This window comes from Hydractinia symbiolongicarpus, chromosome 7, assembly GCF_029227915.1.
Source record: "Hydractinia symbiolongicarpus strain clone_291-10 chromosome 7, HSymV2.1, whole genome shotgun sequence".
In the NCBI taxonomy this organism is placed as follows: domain Eukaryota; kingdom Metazoa; phylum Cnidaria; class Hydrozoa; order Anthoathecata; family Hydractiniidae; genus Hydractinia; species Hydractinia symbiolongicarpus.
The window spans coordinates 7,188,018-7,207,370 of NC_079881.1; the positions used below are offsets into that span (position 1 = coordinate 7,188,018).

General features: G+C 33.6%; 1 protein-coding gene across 1 annotated transcript; it reads left to right on the plus strand.

Annotated features, from left to right (window-relative positions):
• The first annotated feature begins 14,116 nt into the window (after positions 1-14,116).
• LOC130648805 (uncharacterized) lies at positions 14,117-15,649 on the plus strand. Its single transcript, XM_057454906.1, has 2 exons — positions 14,117-14,208; positions 14,835-15,649. The coding sequence occupies exons 1-2, from the start codon at positions 14,201-14,203 to the stop codon at positions 15,349-15,351; spliced, it is 525 nt and encodes a 174-aa protein (XP_057310889.1). The 5' UTR covers positions 14,117-14,200; the 3' UTR covers positions 15,352-15,649.
• Positions 15,650-19,353: the final 3,704 nt, after the last annotated feature.

Here is a 19,353-nt window from a genome sequence, read left to right on the forward strand (position 1 = left end):
CCTTTAAGCTCTACACAATAGAGGCAACGTGAAAACAAATTGATTGTCCTCTTATCAGTTCACCTTCACTTAATTTATATGACTTTCGTAGCATTTGATGCGTATGAATTTTGTATATTATTTGACAGTATTTCTTAAAAGTTGGTAAGAAAAGATATTTCTAGAACTATGAGGTTTTTTCTTGATATAAGTGTTAGCGATTATAAACACCTGGGTTCATAAACAGTAACCCTGCGTATTGATGATTTTATTTTTTTCTCTTTCTACAAAGGAAAAGTATTTAGGAAAGAGAAAGAATCTCTATTTTGCCTTTGTAGATTTAGAGAAAGCTTTTGATAGAGTGCCACGTAAAGTTATTTGGTGGGCTATGAGAAAATTACGTGTGGATGAGTGGCTAGTTACGATGGTTCAGTCTATGTACAGCAATGCTAGAAGTCGTGTCAGGATTAACGATTCACTTAGTAATGAATTTAGTGTAAATGTTGGTGTACATCAGGGTTCTGTACTTAGTCCTTTGTTGTTTATTCTAGTCTTAGAAGCGCTGTCGATGGAGTTCAGAACAGGTTGTCCATGGGAGTTATTGTATGCAGATGATTTGGTTCTCATAGCAGAGTCGATGGAAGAGTTAGTTGAAAAGTTTGAGAAGTGGAAGAAAGGACTAGAAGAGAAAGGGCTAAAGGTAAACACAGCAAAGTCTAAAGTCATGATAAGTAGCATTGCAGCCAAGTGTGACCTTGTAGTTGGAAAGTGGCCTTGTGGAGTTTGCAGGAAAGGGGTTGGTAGCAACTCAATTTTTTGTCAGACTTGCAAGCATTGGGTACATAAGAAGTGCAGTAGTATTAGTGAAAGGTTAAGAGCTGGCATACAGTTTGTATGCAAGCGTTGCAAAGGTGAGATTATAGAGAATGAAGTATTTCCAGCTTTAATGATGTACAACAGTGGCTCGTTAGAGATAGTTAAGAACTTCTGTTACTTAGGTGATATGTTGGGCAGTGAAGGGGGTGTTGGAAGAAGTGTTACTTGCAGGATAGGTTCTGCTTGGAAAAAGTTTAGAGAGTTACTTCCTTTATTGACTAGCAGAGTCCTGTCAATTGAGGTAAAAGGTAGGTTGTATGAGGCCTGTGTAAGAAGTGTTATGTTGTACAGTAGTGAGACATGGGCAGTGAAGCAGGAAGATCTTGACCGTTTAGAAAGGAATGATATGAGAATGGTTAGGTGGATGTGTAATGCCAGTCTGAGAGACAGAAAGAGTTCAGATGAGCTAAGAAGCAGGCTAAGTCTCCGTAGAATTAAAGATGTTATCCAGATAAGAAGATTGAATTGGCTGGGGCACTTGGAAAGAATGGAGGAGGATAATTGGGTAAGAAAGTGTAGAGACTTGATAGTTCCTGGGTCAAAGCCCAGAGGCAGACCGAGAAAGACTTGGCAGGAGGTTATAAGGACAGACTTGATAGAGAGGAAGTTGAGTTTAGATCTAACACAGTCTAGATCAGATTGGAAGAGGGTCATTAATATACCCCGTCCAACCCATGCTAGCATGGAAAACGGACGTTAAGCCGAGAATGATGATGATGATGATGACAAAAATAATGAAAATATTGTAATAGTGTTGTTGTTGAACGATGGCATTTTTTACAAGTTGAATTTTAGATATTAGCACAATAAAAATTATTTGGATAAGTTCTGTTTACAAATTTACAAGTTCTGGTAGTATATACGTGCAATTATCCAAAAACACTACGTATAAATTTTATAAGAGATGGTCATAACGATCCTATAATATAGCATTGCGTAACGGTACCTATTGTGCTAGAGGGCGTAAAAAGGCGTTAAAGGTCGTTGGTTTCTTGTTTACTAGGGCGCCACCCTGAACCCGATTTAACGTTAAATCAACGTTGATTTAACGTTATGTCAACGTAAGGACTCAGAAGTCTTTGAGACTATATTGCCAACAAAGAATTTTAAAAATTTGAGTTTATTTAACATTGAAAGAAACAAAATTGAACAAACAAATGAATGATTAACAAAATATGCACAAAATAAACACATGAATCGGAATACTTTGCTTTTTGCATTAAATACCATTGCCCATTGTGTACTTTTTTCTTTCCTTTTCTTTTTGATTGACTTTTCCGCCTGCATAATTTCAAATTGACAAAAGATGTTTATACCTTCCTCCTTTGTAAACGAAAGTCAAATCAAAATGACAGGATATCTAAGTTCCAAAGTTAACCCAAAAAAGCCAGTAATTATAGACAGAACTGTCCCGATCCATGCCATTTCATAACTCCAATCATGTCTAAAGTGATGTTCCACATTTTCCGTGTAAATAGCCAAAGCAAAACACATTAAACTGGCAGCAGCGAACGAAGCCATCGCAAAAAATGTCGCATCAATGTAAATGGTGCACAATCTTAAGAAAAATCCCATTACAACTGCGAGAAAACTCGACACGCAAGACACAACTACGCAAACTTGCACCGTGACGAGCCATGTGGACACTTGTCCCTTGTCTTTATTATTCGTCATGTTATGACTGTATATTTGGTTCCACAATCCAAGTTTGATTTCATTCGACTGTTTTGAAGTCCACCATTTGTTTGTGCAAATACTTGTAAGTAACATCACAAAGGAAGACAAAGCCATTAATAGCAGTATATTCTTTTCATAGTTCATGGTTTGTTTTGATATTTCCGAAAACTGTGCTAAAGACAGATAAAATAAAAAATTTGTCCTTTATTGTAACTAATATTGTTCTATTGAACGGAAATACTAATACGAGTAAAATATAATGGAGTACTCTATTTATTAAAACAACTTGAGGGAGATTAGAACATTTGAAAAGGTGATAAGATAAACAAAACAAGAGAAAACTGAAATTCAACTGTCACTCCTTGTTACAAACATGTCCAGAAAGGTAGTTTTATTTATCACAGAATTTATGTCGCCGCCGTTTACTTAGTGTGACAATTTTCCAAGTCCTAAGCAGTGACCTCCACGTGCAAGACAAACAAATGATATTATTTGAATTACGACAGCATTGGCTTTTAGGGTACATTAAAAAATATATTTTCCCAAAACAACATTTCATGTGCTTTAAGGGGATTAGGGAATAATGAATTAGGGAAATAATGCTTCCCGGTATGCTGTACTGGAATAGACTATCAGCGAATTCACAATTTGCATAAACAGTGAATTTGATTTTTGTCTAAAAATTTAACTGGTCAAAGTAAGAATGATTTAAAACGCTCGATTAAAGGCAAATTGATGTCTACAATCTTGGTCAAAATATGTTGAGACAAGACAGCTAGTTTTGAAGTTCCCACGACAAGTAATTGCGTAGGTTATTTCTGTTGACGTTGAGAGTGGACATAGAAAGTCGGATCTTAAATTACTTGAATGAAATATGCTAATTGTTGCTGACTTTAGCATGGTCATTTCAGAAAAGAACTCTTCGAATTATAGGGAAGTGCTTCTAAATTGGAAGAGAAGTGAGCCATAGTGACCATTGTATATAACTCCTCGATCTTATAAAAAAGGAGTAATTGATCAACCTTTCCAACACCAAAAAAAAACTTAAATGACCATTGGAGCGAGGTTGTGCTATCAATGCACTTGTGTTAACAAGTCATCTTAGTAGGCGTTTTTTTCATTCCTTTTCTTTTTAAAGATTCACAACATATCGTGATTTTTTTGCCCATTCGCAATATTCGGCATACAAATAAATTTATCGTTTTGATATTTCAGAGCTCTTTCTAGAGAGGTAACCAAAAATTTGAATTCAATTTGTCTAAAAAAGAATTTTAGAATGAAAAAAGGCGTTCGAAAGACCGCATTGAATAAACTTGTTGAGAGCATCGTTATGTTTCAACAAATGTTGACGTTTAGTATTGTACAGGAAAAGGTGTGCAAAAAAAAAACTTTGTGTTGCAAAAAACAAGAAATAAATAGCATAGCACAGAGCTGCACAAAAACGAGGTAAATGGACAAAGACGAAATTTCGCTGATTGAATGTAAAATATCTTTGATTATGATGTACTTTCTTGTGCGAAAACATTTGCGATTTTTATCTTTTTTCGCGGAAGATTATGCTCACAACTTACTCTGGTTCTAAAATTTGAGTGTATTTTTTTATATAGATATTTTGAAAAAGAATAGTTCGAATGAATACTTAATTTTAGCCACACTACCCTTCCCATCCAAGAGCACGAATAACATGTTCTAAAGTTTCAGACCTATAAACTTTATTCTTTTTAAAACCACAGCAGCTACTTAATGACTCAAATGCATCTTATCAAAGGGATGATTGGAATATACAACGTCAAAGAAAGCACAACATCCGACGTGCATACTATGGGACAGGCATAGCTTGCAAGCAGTGATAGCGAAAAGACATTGGCGCTGTTGTTTAGGATAACACAGCAGTTGAGCTTAATGCAGCTTAAGTTTTTCTGTTATAAAGGCTCGATTGTTGCTTACCTGTTGCTCATTGGTCATCTACTAAGAGAAGTCCAAATGCACATGCTTTCTCATGTTTATTGGGCCTACCTGTAGTTATTTTTTTTTAAATGATTGGATTATGTTTCTCTATTCCGTGCTCGAAACCTGTATTAATAAGATAAAAGTATACAATAATATATTTTACGGTTTCACAATAATGCAGGTATGTATCAGTATTAGATGTACTACATAAAATTAATTTACATTTTTTTTGAATTTTATTTACACTTGACCTTCCATATTCCTACCTGTTATTCAAAAGTTCAAGGTGTACTCTTGTATTCGCAAATTGCTTCCACTTTATTCCTCGGTTACCGCTATTTGTGTGACGTTGTGTTTTATAATGTTTTAAGACGAGGTGTGATTAGCACAGTTTTTGATGTGGTTATGTGTTTCAAAGTATATTGGACTGTGTTGTGAGTCAACAAAGAGTGTTTGATTTCATTCACATAGGCATAAAGTAAACAAGTCATGTGCGTCAAGGTCAAATTGACACGAGAACCACACAATGCAGATTTGAGAGTGTTTTCAAGCAAAAAGTGTGTAAGTATATGACAGCTAACACAATTCAATGCCACTGGAATTGAAAAAAATAAGAATGTTAAATATTAATCTACATTTTAATAACAGGTAAAAAAAGTGCTCGTCAGTCTTAGGTTTCAAAAACTTATATTTTAGGTGAAGTAACTACCAAAATGTATTCGACAATTTATCATACAACTTTGTATTAGACACATATAACTGTCGCTCTTAGAGTTGACCACAACACGAGCACAGAAAAGACGATCATTGGCCTTGATCAACAAACGTGATGTTGAATCAGTAACGAGATGTTGATGGGTATTTCAACCACGTCAATTTTCATAATAATTAGTAGGGTTTTGGGCAGAGCATTGTAGTGGATTTTTGTTTTACTACCTGTGGTTAAAGACATCAGGTTTATTTTCGCTACATCGCTATATCTTTATCAAGGTCGGATGGGCATGAAAACTGTTTGCACAGACGACAGTACTTTTAAACCAATCTGATAAAACATAATTTTACATGAGGTATTTGAGGATAAGTTAAAACTTTTGAGGAAATAAGAAAAAAACATCAGCAGATTTTTAGTAAAGATTTTAGAAAAATCCAATTGTAATTATATTTTAAGTCACACTGTAGTTAAGCGCTTAATCAAATCCAATCCAAGATAGAGTAAATAAAATAAAATACAGGTTCAGAAACTAACTTCAGAAATAGGTCATACAAGTTTTAACCTAATATTATGCCAGTTAATTATGCCTGTAAATAAAAAAATTGTTTACATGAAATATCTTTCTGCTGATATATTTTTGTAACTGGATGATGAGAATATAGATAACAAACAGAGACGTGTTTTTTAATAGCAGCATAATTTTGGTTAGCTCTAAAGGGTTGGATTTTGGAATTTAATTGGAACTTAATTTTGGTCCAAAATCTCCAAAATCAGTTCCTCACAAAATATAGTATGGTTTCGCCAGTTTTTTAGACTTTATTGCATTTGCTAAATGTAATTGCAAGCAGGGAGTTCATACAGCGTCATAGTTTAAACTAGTCTAAGAGCTCGTGACGAAATCGACCCATAAGGTTTGACCTAATACATCAAGTGTAATAAACTTGGAATGCAAAAAAAGTTCGTAAGTGTCATTGTGTTGGGGACGTTTGCCTCCCCAGGCCTCTTAAATTGTCCCAAATTAGTTTTCACCCCGTCGGGTACATGCATTAAATCTTGCTCAAAATATTCTTATGAGCTAAGTATTTGAAATTCTGAAAAACTTACCAAATTATAAGGGGCAAAGTGTAGGTCAGATTCTCCTTAAAGAGGCCTAAAAAGGCCCACAATGTACCCGATAAGGCACACGCTTTAATTTTTTGATTGTGCATTGATGTTATGGAGAAGTCTAAAAATGTAAGAACTTACAAAATTTCCGGTCTTGAAGCATGGTCATATTCCCCACCAAGTTTTTGTCTCCAAATTAAGTTAATCATTGTTTACTTAAATAACTTTTTTTGTTACGATTCTCTCGAGAAATGATAATAGGAAGATAATTGTGGTTAATTGGAAATATAAGGTACCCCAATCGGTGTAGTGGTTGAGGTAGGGTTTGTGTGGTAGTTTTATTTTAAAGACCAAATAATTACGTACTCTCCTTTGCTGCTGGCCAGTTTTACAGATGGAAGCCGCTCCATTACATTCGAACTGAATGGTTTCTATTAGAGATGGCTTCACACGTAAATAACTTGAAAAAACGCTTCTCCCATGTAAGGTTCTCGTAGCAAATCTTATGGTTATGCTCTTTGTCAATGATCAAATAACATAGAAACGAGGCTATAGCCATGTAGGAGTTTCATTATGGCATGCACGGTCAAAACCTTTATAGAAATGAAATATTGGTTAGGTTATATGTCTAGCAACCATCTTACGGAAACATGGGCAATGTTGTATCGCACCATTTTTCCGTAAAGGTGATCAGCTTCACACAGCAGCTCTGACCTTCAAAATATTATGTAAAAAAATATGACGGAGCTATGTGGTGTAAAACGAAGGTAAAAGTGAAACTTTTTTAAAAAACTAGGCACTGTATTGGTATGTTAAGCGAGCAAATTTCCTACGTATTGGAATAAAACTGAATGTATATTGACAAAATATCCGCTTTGAATGTAAAAATTAGCTACCGTAATTATTTTAATGTAGTGCGGCCTCCTCTAATTAGTGCGGATGGCCTTTTTTTCGAAAACTGAACAATTTATTTTTTCTTTTATTATTAGTACGGATGGAATGTTGGTAATTTTCAATTTTCCTCTTATTTAGTGCGGGAAGGGTCAAAAATTCTTCTAATTATAATGCGGACATTTTTCTTATCAGAGAGGAAATAAAATGGGCACATTTATAAGTTTCTTTTTTATCATCTTTTTCGTATCAAAATTTTTCTTCTTCTTCTTCGTTGTCATCATTTTGGAGATGTATGCATGCATTCTCCATGCAGCTGGTGTAAAAATAATCCTGATAATTGTTGTTAACTGACCATGTTAATAACGTACTAAATTTCATGCCATGAGACTAATTATTTCTTCAAAAGATGAGAAATATTCATAATGCCTTTACTTTCTTTTTGGAACACAAAAATAAGCGAACAACCTAAACTGTAAAGAGGGAAATTGTCTTCCCTTTCCAATGGCATTTCGTCAGAAATAATAATAAGGAAACAATTTTGGAATTCATATAGCAAAATCGTACGAGCTGCAATGAACACACGAAATGCACTTAGACATGCACTTAGATAGTTTAGAACTGCACTTAGATAGTTTTTTAGTTCACCTAAAAAAAATAAAGAAGAAAAAAATGTTACTATGAAGTTAAATTTCTGGCTAGCTACCTTCAGTCAGGCACCTAGAAACACATTATTGCTTGAAAAATTATGTAGCCATTTTTGCACCTTAAGAACCAAGTCAGATGGACAAATCGTTTACCAATCTCCAAGTTTCCCCTTTGGCAACCCAGTGTTTGCTAACCAAAACAAATTTAGTAAAATACACATTACCAAGTTGCTTGAATTTCAAGTAAAGAGCAGCCTTAACAAAATGATTGTATATTTATACAATTGTAGAACAATCTAGAGCAACTTTGTCTTCTTCGTATGAAAGGAATTAAAAAAACTCGCCGCAAATATCTGTGACGTAAGACGCCAAACTTGCTTATATTCAATGAGACTAATCTCTTAAATAGTACACTCAGAAAAGCTCTGCATTTAAGAGTCACGCGACGAGGCGTCCTCTGCTGTGATTATGGACGTAAATTTTTGTATTCCACAATGTGATTGAAGAGTAACGTCTTGCAGATGCCATATTAGTATTCGTTGTTTAACGAAAAAAGGGCCAGGAACTGATTATGATCGGAATACCAAAACAGGTTATTATGCCGAACATTTTTGGTGCAATGTGCTTCTTTTTTTGAAATTGCTTCCCTACAAATCTCATTTAACTGCTTAACTGCTATATATATACTGCTACCTCGTCATAGCACAAACAGGCAACCAACACTTTTTTTATTTGCAAAAACAAGTTTTCTTGAAAGTTCGAAATCTAATTGTTACATACTTGACTGAGCACTAAGTGCAGGTAAACCGTGTCAAAAATTCACATAGACGTAATAAACTTTTTAAAAATTGTTATTGCGGCTTCGCAATAGGCTATCATTATCCTGCCCAGCTAAAGTAATCACTCACCAGTTTTATTTTTCAAAAAAAGTTTTCTTGACAGTAATTCTTTGTATAAAAATTGTTGAATATAATTTTTCTTGAAACTTTTTATAGAGTTAGCTAGATAGTTATCAACCCAACAACCCAAATAAATAATGTTGGATAGGATAAAAAGCTCTAATATCAAACTGATTTAGAGCCTTAAGGAATAGTAATAAACTAGTGGATAAGGCCCATGGAAAAATTCACTCAGGTATACAAATAAAAACAACAACAAAAACAAGGTCTCTTATTCAAATTTTGATGACGCCAGTTAACTTCCGTCATCATGGACCACATAACTAAAAAGCTACGATAAATGACAAAAAAACAGGGCTAGCTAGCTAGGTACCTAAACGGTCCAGGGTAGCTAAAGTATTGATCCCCATTTACAGAATGAGTATCTAGGAGATGTAGTTTGTAGTTTACAGAATGAGTATCTAGGAGATGTAGTTTGTAGCAAATCATAAATGTGATATCTGTAACCAATTTTTACTTCTTTATTTAAATGCGCCAGCTGGTTCCGTGAAATAAAAAAGGCTAGATGACTGTTTCAGCTACACTTAACTACATAGGTAGCGTAGAAGTCTAAATTCTGCTACTGTTTTTATGTGAAAATGACACGTTTGTCTACGAAAGGTAAAAAAAAAATCTTCGAGGACTAAATTAACGTATTTCTCGTTCAAGTAAGTATCGTGGGTGTTGCTACACTTTTAGACTATAATCACCTTTCGTTATTGCCAGATTAGACGGGTTGGTGAAGTCTATTGTCAAGAAATATGACATATATACATTGTCCTTATCCGTGTTTTACCTTCTGCATAGTACAGGCAACAGGTTAACATCTTTTGTATGTAGGCAGGTCTTTAATGAGGTCATCAAAATTGTTTTTAGAATAAACTTCCCGTTGTTTCTTTGCCTAAGTTATTTCTTTCTACTATGCATTGAACTACTAACGTTATTATTAAGAAATGATTTTTTTTCTGTGTGATCGCTTTTTAAGAACTAATTATTGGAGGTAATAAGAAAGCCCGTAATTATCGTTATGTGGTCCCACTGTGCGCATACACCCAGGGTGAATTTACAGACTTTTGAATTTAAAGACATTTAATCACCCCCCCCCCCCTCTCTCTCTCTCTTTCTTCCTTTTTACCCAATGCCTTCTATTTCCAAATCTGTTTTAAATTTAAAAATTCCTTAAGTTGTTTGAAAAGCTGGGTTATCTATATACGTTAATTCGTGAACATTTACAAATCTTTACGAATTAGCCTTTAAATTTACAGAACTTTTTTATCGCGCAATTTAGCACGCTTATTTTTCGTACAATCTTTATGCGTAATTATGTGCATCATTTAAAATTAAGAGCTTCTAAATTTTAAATTTTGTTTCTAAATAAACACATCGTTTTTCATGGCTGATTGCCACTTAAAATCTTTACACCAACCAATATTTGTAATTTTATGATTATGAATGCTCTTTAATGTTATGATTAATATTGTGTGGAAAAAAATTCTTTTTTCTTCAGTTATGCGCATTGTAATTTCTTACTTAAGAAGAAATATTCAGGGAAAAGAAACTTTTTGTTCATACAAAAAATAATTTTGACAGGCAACCAATTGCTCTGCCCAATAATTAAAAATCCACGAAAATTTAAGGAATAAATGGATATTGCTAATAGTGAAAGTTTTCAAGACCTAACGCGTCTTGTTTCCGTTTAAAGACACGTAAAACGACACGCAACACATATTGATGCAAGCAGACAAATGATTTTATATCTAATTCCTATATATATCTATCGATAAAGAAATAAAGTGCTAAGATTGATCATCAGTATTCTGTCTGGAAGCTACTTTAACCTAGCTAACATATTTACCCATATTTTGTATGAGATACGATGATGTAATGTCTAGTTTTATACAAAATACTAAACCAAGGACGATACTTCTATAACACAAATACATTCCCATTACCCCTCATTTCTAAACTTAAAGTTCTTCAGCTTTTTAGAAACTCAGCTAATAAAAGAATTGTTGAACAACCCCATATTCTTGGCTATTCAGTGGAAAACTTAACTTCAATATTCGCTGCAACTAAACTTTAGATGCAGTTTTATTCAATTTTAATATAAGCAAATTAAAACTTCAATTCTTTTCTCAATTTTTTCTACAATTTTTCTTCATCATTTTTTATACAAATAACTGTATGCATCTTTGGCATCCAAATCTTCAGCATCAAAATCTTCAAACTTTCCAATTTTGTGGTAGAACTTCTTTAAGTCTATATCCTCTCTATAAACCCACATCTTTCTATCTTCTATGAATATTAGATTCGGATCTGATCTAGAGATAAATACCATGACAAATGAATCGACGTATCCCAAATTCATCTTTTTAGTTCCCGTACCTTTGTTGTTTGTACCCCAGTTTTCGAAGGAAATTTCTTTTTTTGGCGAACAGTTCGGAGATTTAGCTGTTAAGTACACTCCCTTTCCCGCATAAGTGGATTTTTTCTTCTTTGACACTTTTAATACCTTTGTCTGGCCAATTTTGTTTGCCAAAGAATGTTTTGTATAATGGAAAAGCGGTATGTATGAACTAGTGCAATGAGAAAAGCTAAACAAAGAAAAATTACTGGCTACATAACTGCAGCAAAAGTTAAAGTAATCCTTATTAAAAAATTTTCAAATGTTCATTGTTGTATCTTATCTCCTTCAGGCGAAACCTGTATTACATTTTTAGACATTCTGCAGATTAACAAAAATATACCTATGAGCAAGAGCACAACGCTGTTTCTTTTTACAGCCAGTCTTAAAATTATAATAGTTGCTGTCAACATAAGCCAATAATAATTTACATACCTCTTCAATAAACACTTCTGCATGTCTTACTTTGGCTAGTCTATTCTGATGATTCTTCTCAATGAAAACTGTAACTTTTCTTTCAGCTTAGGCTGCTTTTAAATGTTTGTGAAAGATTAAGTAGCATAAAGACATCTGTGTGAATTTCCGTTGCAAGTAATCTCAAAATTAATTTGGTCAATTTTTTGGATTTTTTGTCGTTCCTAGAACAAATGGACAAAAAATGACGTCATATTGTCATCTCAAGAGTTGTAAGTTAAAGATCAATATAATATTGACATCATTCTTGGAAATTAATATGAAACTCCAAAATTGATCCAAATGTCAAAAACGTCTTCGTTTTAGGCAAATTTAACGAAGTAAATACGGCAGCAGTAAAGAAAAGTGATACCTTTTGAATAAAACGCATAATTTTTATTATTTTTCCCGCCGAATTTTTTTAGCTTGTAATGACTGTTTATAAATATAAAATCATGGGACTTTAAAAGCAATTTTGAAATGGTAAAATTTTGATGCAATGATGTCCTTTTTTTAGAGAATTTCGTTTTGCCGCCCCGATTTAACGAGAAACGGGTTTCTAGAAGCCTTACTTGGCGAATAGGATAACCCATGGCAAAATTATGCTTGTTTAGATAAAAAAAACTTACTCAATTCGACCAAAATGTTTATTTATTTCAAACCTTCAATAGGACTGTGCTTGGTATTTTTTTGTATATTCTTCCGGTTTCACTGATCAGAGAGTATTTCTGGCAGCAAAAATCATTTCGTGCAACGAAAAAATGTTTGATATTTAGAATATCTCCTACAAGGTTATTACTGTGATTTTACTGGCACAATCCCTTGTATTAAATGGAACAGTCGGCTTTTCGAAGTCTGTTTATTGTAGTCTATATTATATTTTATTAGTTTCAGAGTAAATAAGACATAACAATGTTTTTTACTTATCTTGCCGTCTTTTTTACCAGCATACATTTTATATTAAAAGTTAATGAGTTTATGCTATTTAGGCAAAGTATCTATCTGATTTGATTAGAATATATGGCTGTGCAGCTAAATAGCCGTGGAATCAATGTTTTAACGAAGCTGGGTTTATTGTTCATAGATATACGAGTGAGTTATAGCTTCAGAGACGAAGACCAGCAATCAATATCTCCTACTCTAGGGTTCTTATATGTATATGGTCGCTTGTCTAATTACAAAAATCATTTTTTTCCTTACTACTTTTTACAAACGCTAGGCTGAAATATGAAATAAAAAGTTACATCATTTTGAGGGTTATTACGTTCCTAATAAAAGTTGCGCAAGTAAAAACATGTCAACCAAACAAAAATACCGTCAAAAGAGCTAATAACGATGGCCGGCGTAAAATGTTATGCCAAAAACATGGAAAAAACTTGGGAATAGAGCGCAAATCTGTCTATGGCTATCTACGGACACTTGCTAACTACTGATACTGACTACGTTTGTTGGTCTGCTATATACGTCATATATATAGCCAATACAATTAAAATGATTTATCCAACATTTAAATGGCTGAAATAATGAATAATTAATAGCTTATAGCTAGAAAGAGAGCAAAATATAAAGTATACACAAGAGAAAAGGATCAAAAAGGGACCTTTTCCAAACTTGAGCTATGCCATTTTTAAAATGGCACATTGACCATCAATTATACTGAACGCGTCCGGGGCACGTACATCTTTACTTAGTGTCAAATATCAAATTTTGTGCGAGCTTTTAGCCGAAACTAGAAGCTGTGTGTTCCAAAGCTAATTAGTAAATGCGATTTTCAGAGCTTAAAAACTCTGTCAATGTTTATAAGATTCTTGTGGTTCTATGTAAAGTGATGCATAAAATCATATCATTATGAGATATATGCCGAAAAACCAAGTTAACTGTTTTTACATCTAAATGGTAATGGCAACGGCTTAGCAACTTTGTAGAAAGGTGGACCATTGCTCACGTGATCAAACTTCAAAATCAATGACTTATTCCTTTGTTTCAGTGGATCATACACGGCTATACTTTTAGTTGTCCTATAACAGTATACTACTTCCTTGTGTGCTGCGTGTAAGTTTTGCAAATGAAATGTTTCTACCACCTAGGAGCTACCTTGTATTATAATAAAAAAAATTATCAAAAACTTTGATCCGCGGTTACAGCTCCATGTTAAAAAAGGAACGACGACTACACAATTTTTTAAAGAACCGTATTCGAGAAACCATATCAAAAGTTTAATAGTAAATTGTGTTGTTTATTTTTCGTTACCGTAATGGATTTTTCCATAGGCCTGATAAATAGTCTACATTATATGATCAACTTAGTGTTATTTATGAGATTTACTCCTAGAGATTAGTTTTTAAACATAGTCCGAAAACAACACGTCGTTTTTTGTCCATTTATTCTAAGAACGACAAAAAGTCTATGAATCGACCAAAACAATTAAGGGATCATACAAAACGGAACTTCATGCAGTTACCATTAAAATGCAAAGGATTTAAAAACGAGTGTGCTTTACTCACAGCTACAATCTTTTAGTTACTGCGACATTCGATGCACGGGAGAACATTGTCAGACAAGAGTTCAAATGGAAAAGTATGTATAATATTAACCCTATTCAGGTTAAAGGGAGCAAAATTGCACGAATCTAGGCTTCCCTAATTTCTGATTTCCTCACTGAAATCACTTTAAATTTGCAGTAGTTGGCATTTTTCACTATGGTACATTTTTGTAAGGTGAGAGAGGTGAAAATCTATAATTTTCTTTTTCTTGATTAAATGGGAATTCTCGTTATTTTACCAATAAATGATCCTTATGTATATTGCTTCTAGAACAATAAGCCCTCCTTACACCCTTCGTGTGCCCAGGCACAAAGTTTTACGCTATAAAACCTTAAAACTTTTAATACTATTGAAAAATTTTAAGCATTCCTAAAAATGCTATTGGAGCAAACGCAATTTATGTATTTTCTTTGACTTTTGCAATTTACCTCGTGATAGAATACAAAAATGAGGACATCAGTTCTGTTAATCTGTAATGGATGTTCCATCTGTCAAGTGACATAATTTACAGTGGTAGGGCACTTCTTCCCTTTCACAACTTTTAGCCAAGTCACTCAGACGTCACCTGAGTTGGATAAGACTGCTGAAATATCATTTTGTTATTTCATGGCGGTTAGTTGATATAAACACTTCTTATATATTGTATTTTCTTTCTTACAGCCATTGTGGAAATGCACAAAATGGATTATATACAAGCAATATTTTACTGTTTCATTATGCCACACGTGAGAAAGTAGAACAGTTTGAAGCTGGGAAACTTATAGATGCATATCAAGAAAGAGGATCGTACTGGACACCAATGCCTCCATTAATGTACGACAAAATGACAATTGCTCAAAAGTACTGGGGCCCAAAAGGCAAGATCACGGACAGCGATGACAAGAACAACGACAGGGTGGAGTCTTTCGTCCAAGTGCAAGTTCCCATGGAAGATAAAAATTTTGAAGAGACAGATGAGAAAGAAATGATAGTATATTTTTATAAAGGAAAGATAAATTTAAAAAATTTCAATCACATGATAAAGCCATGTGATAAATTTGATGCGTCGAAGTATCTTATTGATCTCCATGGAGAGTTGGATGCTAGTGATTTCGCTTGGATGGTAGACACAGATGATGAAGATGATGAAAAGGAAGAGGAGGAGGAGGAGAGTGAGAATGGTGAAAGTAATAAATAGGGGTGACAAATTTTGAGGAAATACTTTATATTATTTTGCTCTTCGTATTTTTCCATACGTAAATTTAAGAACAGAAAAAAAATTTCGACAAGAAGGAAACAAAATCTTTAACTTATATTGCAGTTTTTCCCATTTTTAAGTATGAAATATCCCAAAACACACAAACCTAATAAAAGTTAAGTAAAGTAAGTCCTTTTTATACTGCATTACGTGCGTCTCGCTACTTGCGATACCATTGTGAGTGACAGACTTATGCGAGTATAGACTAGCCGGGGACCGAGCGTGAAAACTGGTCAAGCCACAAATAACTGTGCGTCTTTCCCTGAATGCTTGACGGATCGCTTGATAAGAGCGGCAAAATTATAAATCGAGTAAAGCGCACACAACATAGTGTTTCGGGATTTCTTAAAAATAACTTTCTTGCAACTTTATATGAAATAAAGACACATTTCAATAACAGCAAAGATAATGGGCCACGATTTTTTTATTTGTCAAAAAAATCTTTCTTTATGTTACGTTCCATTTTTAAAAAAGTTGGCTTTGTGTTACATTTGTATCATACCATTTTGATTTTTTTCTAAGTAATTGCTTTCCAAAGTGCGGGTAGCATAAGTTATTTATAATAAGTAACATGAAGCAAAAAAAAAATTATTTCGTTTTAATCAATCTATTGCTTCCATGTAGATCCGTAATAGAGTTGATTACCTTAATTGCTGTGATCTGATTGGTTGATTTCGATCCTATAATTAAAAACTTGTTTGTTTGTTTTGGTTATGCAAAAAAATAGGAAAGTTTTCCTGTACAAGTCTCTGCATTCAGCTATAAGACAATTTATAAACATAAACAAAATTAATATTATAGTAAAAAAAAACAAAGAACACGTTAAAAAAACACGTTTTTTTAACTCAGTTACAAGATAAGGTCTTCTTCATTGGCTTTACAAATTAAATCAACACCACGTATCCTCTTTGCTGCTCAGTTTAATTGGTTGTATCGCCATAAACAATTTTCACAGTTTGGAGAGGATAGGAGTGAGAGATTTTAGAATCCAGTAAAATAGACAATTTTAAACAACTTAAATCCAGTGTGATAAAACTTTCCTAGCGCGACTAAAGGGTAAACCAATATATATCACAGTACTCCATGCGTGTAAATTTATAAAATCCGTAATGCATTTGTTTGTGCAACGGACGCACAAAATTTTCAAATGTGATAGATGATATGTAATATGTTTCCAAATTTGTTGTGATTGCTTGTACCAGTGAAACCAACCACGCATCCCAATTCGAAGAAGCAACAAGATTCCTGTCGTCTCAACATGCTGAAAAAGAAACTTTAGTGCTGAGAGGTAAGGTGACAACAGCCTTTTTAGATGCTGATAACACCTTAGTTCCTGGAAAGTGAAATAATCTGCAGTTGCCAGATTGCTAAGTTTTTACATTGGTAAGGAAACAAGCCATGTAAACAACGTTGGAAATGTGCATGCTAAGCGTTCACAATGTTTGCGTTTTTTTCCACAGCATGAATAGGCAGGAGAAATCACGAAATTGGGGCATGCTGACGTCGGCAAATATCAAGACATAAGATTATGGATATAATCAAATAACTAAAAAATAAAAACGGCAAATTACATGTGGGTACGATCTGCCGTCACTCCTTCCAGTAATTCAAGTCGACGCACTGATAAAGAAATAAACTCAAGGCTCACAAATTAATACCTAATTAGAATATGAAACGTCATAAAAATTACCAGGTGGGGGTTTCAGGGAAAAAAATTCGTGAACTGATTCCGCCACGGCGTAAGTTTTGGTATATCACTCTGTTGTAAATTTGGGTTCTGCAACCATGTTTTGCTGCCGATTTTGTTTCTGCATTTTTCACTTTCGCGAAATGTTCTTTATGAATGCAGAATACATGTTCAATAGTCTTGTACGAAACTTTAAGTACATTAATAAAGAAATATAGCCGGAATTAAAGTCAATTTCTTGTAAAGTTTAGTTGTGTACAAAATAATAATTCATTTTTCGTAATTAATAATTTAGGTCGGCAAGTTTCGTTAGAAGGGTTTGTGAATCTCGTAAAACTCGTTAAAATTGACGTCGATATATAAAGCCAGGGTCAGATCCAGGATTTTTATAAAACTAAGCAAAAAAATTTTTTCGAGATTACCGCCCAGAATGGGCGTTAAAGTACGCCTAACGGGCGTATGTATCTAATAGTAACTAAATTTCTCACCGGGTTGAGCTCTGTTCAGGCCTTTTCCAGCGTTAAAAAGAAGAAGAAGTAACAAAATATATAAATAAGATATAAGAGTACAAGAAGTAACAAAATATATAAAAAGTATACAGCTAAAATATATAAAAACATATAAACCATGTTTAAACGAACCTTATCTCTTCGATCATTTGTTCAATTACAAAATGCCCTTTAAGAAGGTCAGAATAAACTAGCCAAGGAAAGCTTTCAAACCAAGCATACTTAAACTTTCTGTTTGTTTTGATGTCTTTCTCGAAGTTATTTTGTGTTATATCTCTACCTATGAGTACCACAGGTACTTCTGTATCCATTTCTAAGGCTGTTGGTGTATATGTAATAGCCATTTCTAAAGATATTGATCGACTTGGTGATGACTGCATCGATACAGAAGAAGTTATAGCATTAAAGGTCACTATAAAAAAAAGATGTTGTATAGAAATACATATTTATAGAAAACCCAGTAGGAACCTAGTAAAAACAATCATGAGCAATAAAAAAAAATCAGGTCTGTATTTAAAAAATATGTTGAACGTAACCAGACCAACCCATGTCTTTACTTTCCTTAAGATCTATCTCTGTGGATTTAGATGAAATTGCAGAGTTTGAAGATAATAATTGACTTGGTGGAGATTGCATTGATGTGTCATCAGAAGAATTGAGGGTATCACAGATCTATATGAAGATTTTGACAATACAAATCGATTGATACATTAAAAATGACTTTTTACACAAACTCAGATAATAATAAAAAAGTCTGAAAATAATGTGGATAAAAGATTATGCTCACCCATGTCTCTACCTTGCTTGAAGTATGCATTGATTTTCGAACCAGGAAGTTTGTTCAGTACACGTGGTGTTGAAATTGTATTGCCTTCTTTTAGTATTGTTATCACATTACTTCTTGGAATTTTACAGGTTCCTATCTCCATCACTGGACAAAAATGATTTGGTCGATCAAAAACTGGTTCCCATCAATACATTGCGCCCTCCTTTTTTAAACCATAATACCTTCACAGGTACACCAGCAACACCTCTCCTAGGCTCAACAATTGTGTTAAATAAATTGTCCATTCGTTTATCTCCAAAGCTTTGATAGGTAATTTCAATAGGATGCTACAAAACTTAAAATACAGAGAATATATTTATATATATATATATAGAGTGAGACAAATTTTAAAGGTATTGCCTGCATCACATATGATTTACTCATGTCAGGAATCGAACCTGAACTATTTACGAAATTGTATCATAAATATCATACCATTTGATCACAGGAGTTTAGACATTTAGTAAAAAAAAATCAAATGTGCATATTCCATGAAAAACTCATCATACCTCAATAACATTGCAAATTGATAAAACGCACATAAACGATGACCAAATGAAGGATTTTGAAACATGCTTTACTTCCTCAATTATGGCCAGTTTTCTTGACTTTGTCTTTGTGTACACGTCACAACCAACATCCGATAAACATTGCACAAAAATATTGTTAGGAGATTGTTGGAGCATTAGATGTTCAGCATAATATGTTGCATTTTGATACATTTCCAAAGAGGTCAAAATTCTCAAAATTGAAGCTAGGGTTTCATCACCGATCAGCAACACGGAAATAGATCTGTAAAGACAGTTACCATCTCCACTGACACTGATGGGCATAACAAGAAAAAAATACATCAGCTCGGAAGGCAGTTATAAAATAAAAAATATTAGTAAGATTGCCAGATTAAAACTTTAATGATAGGC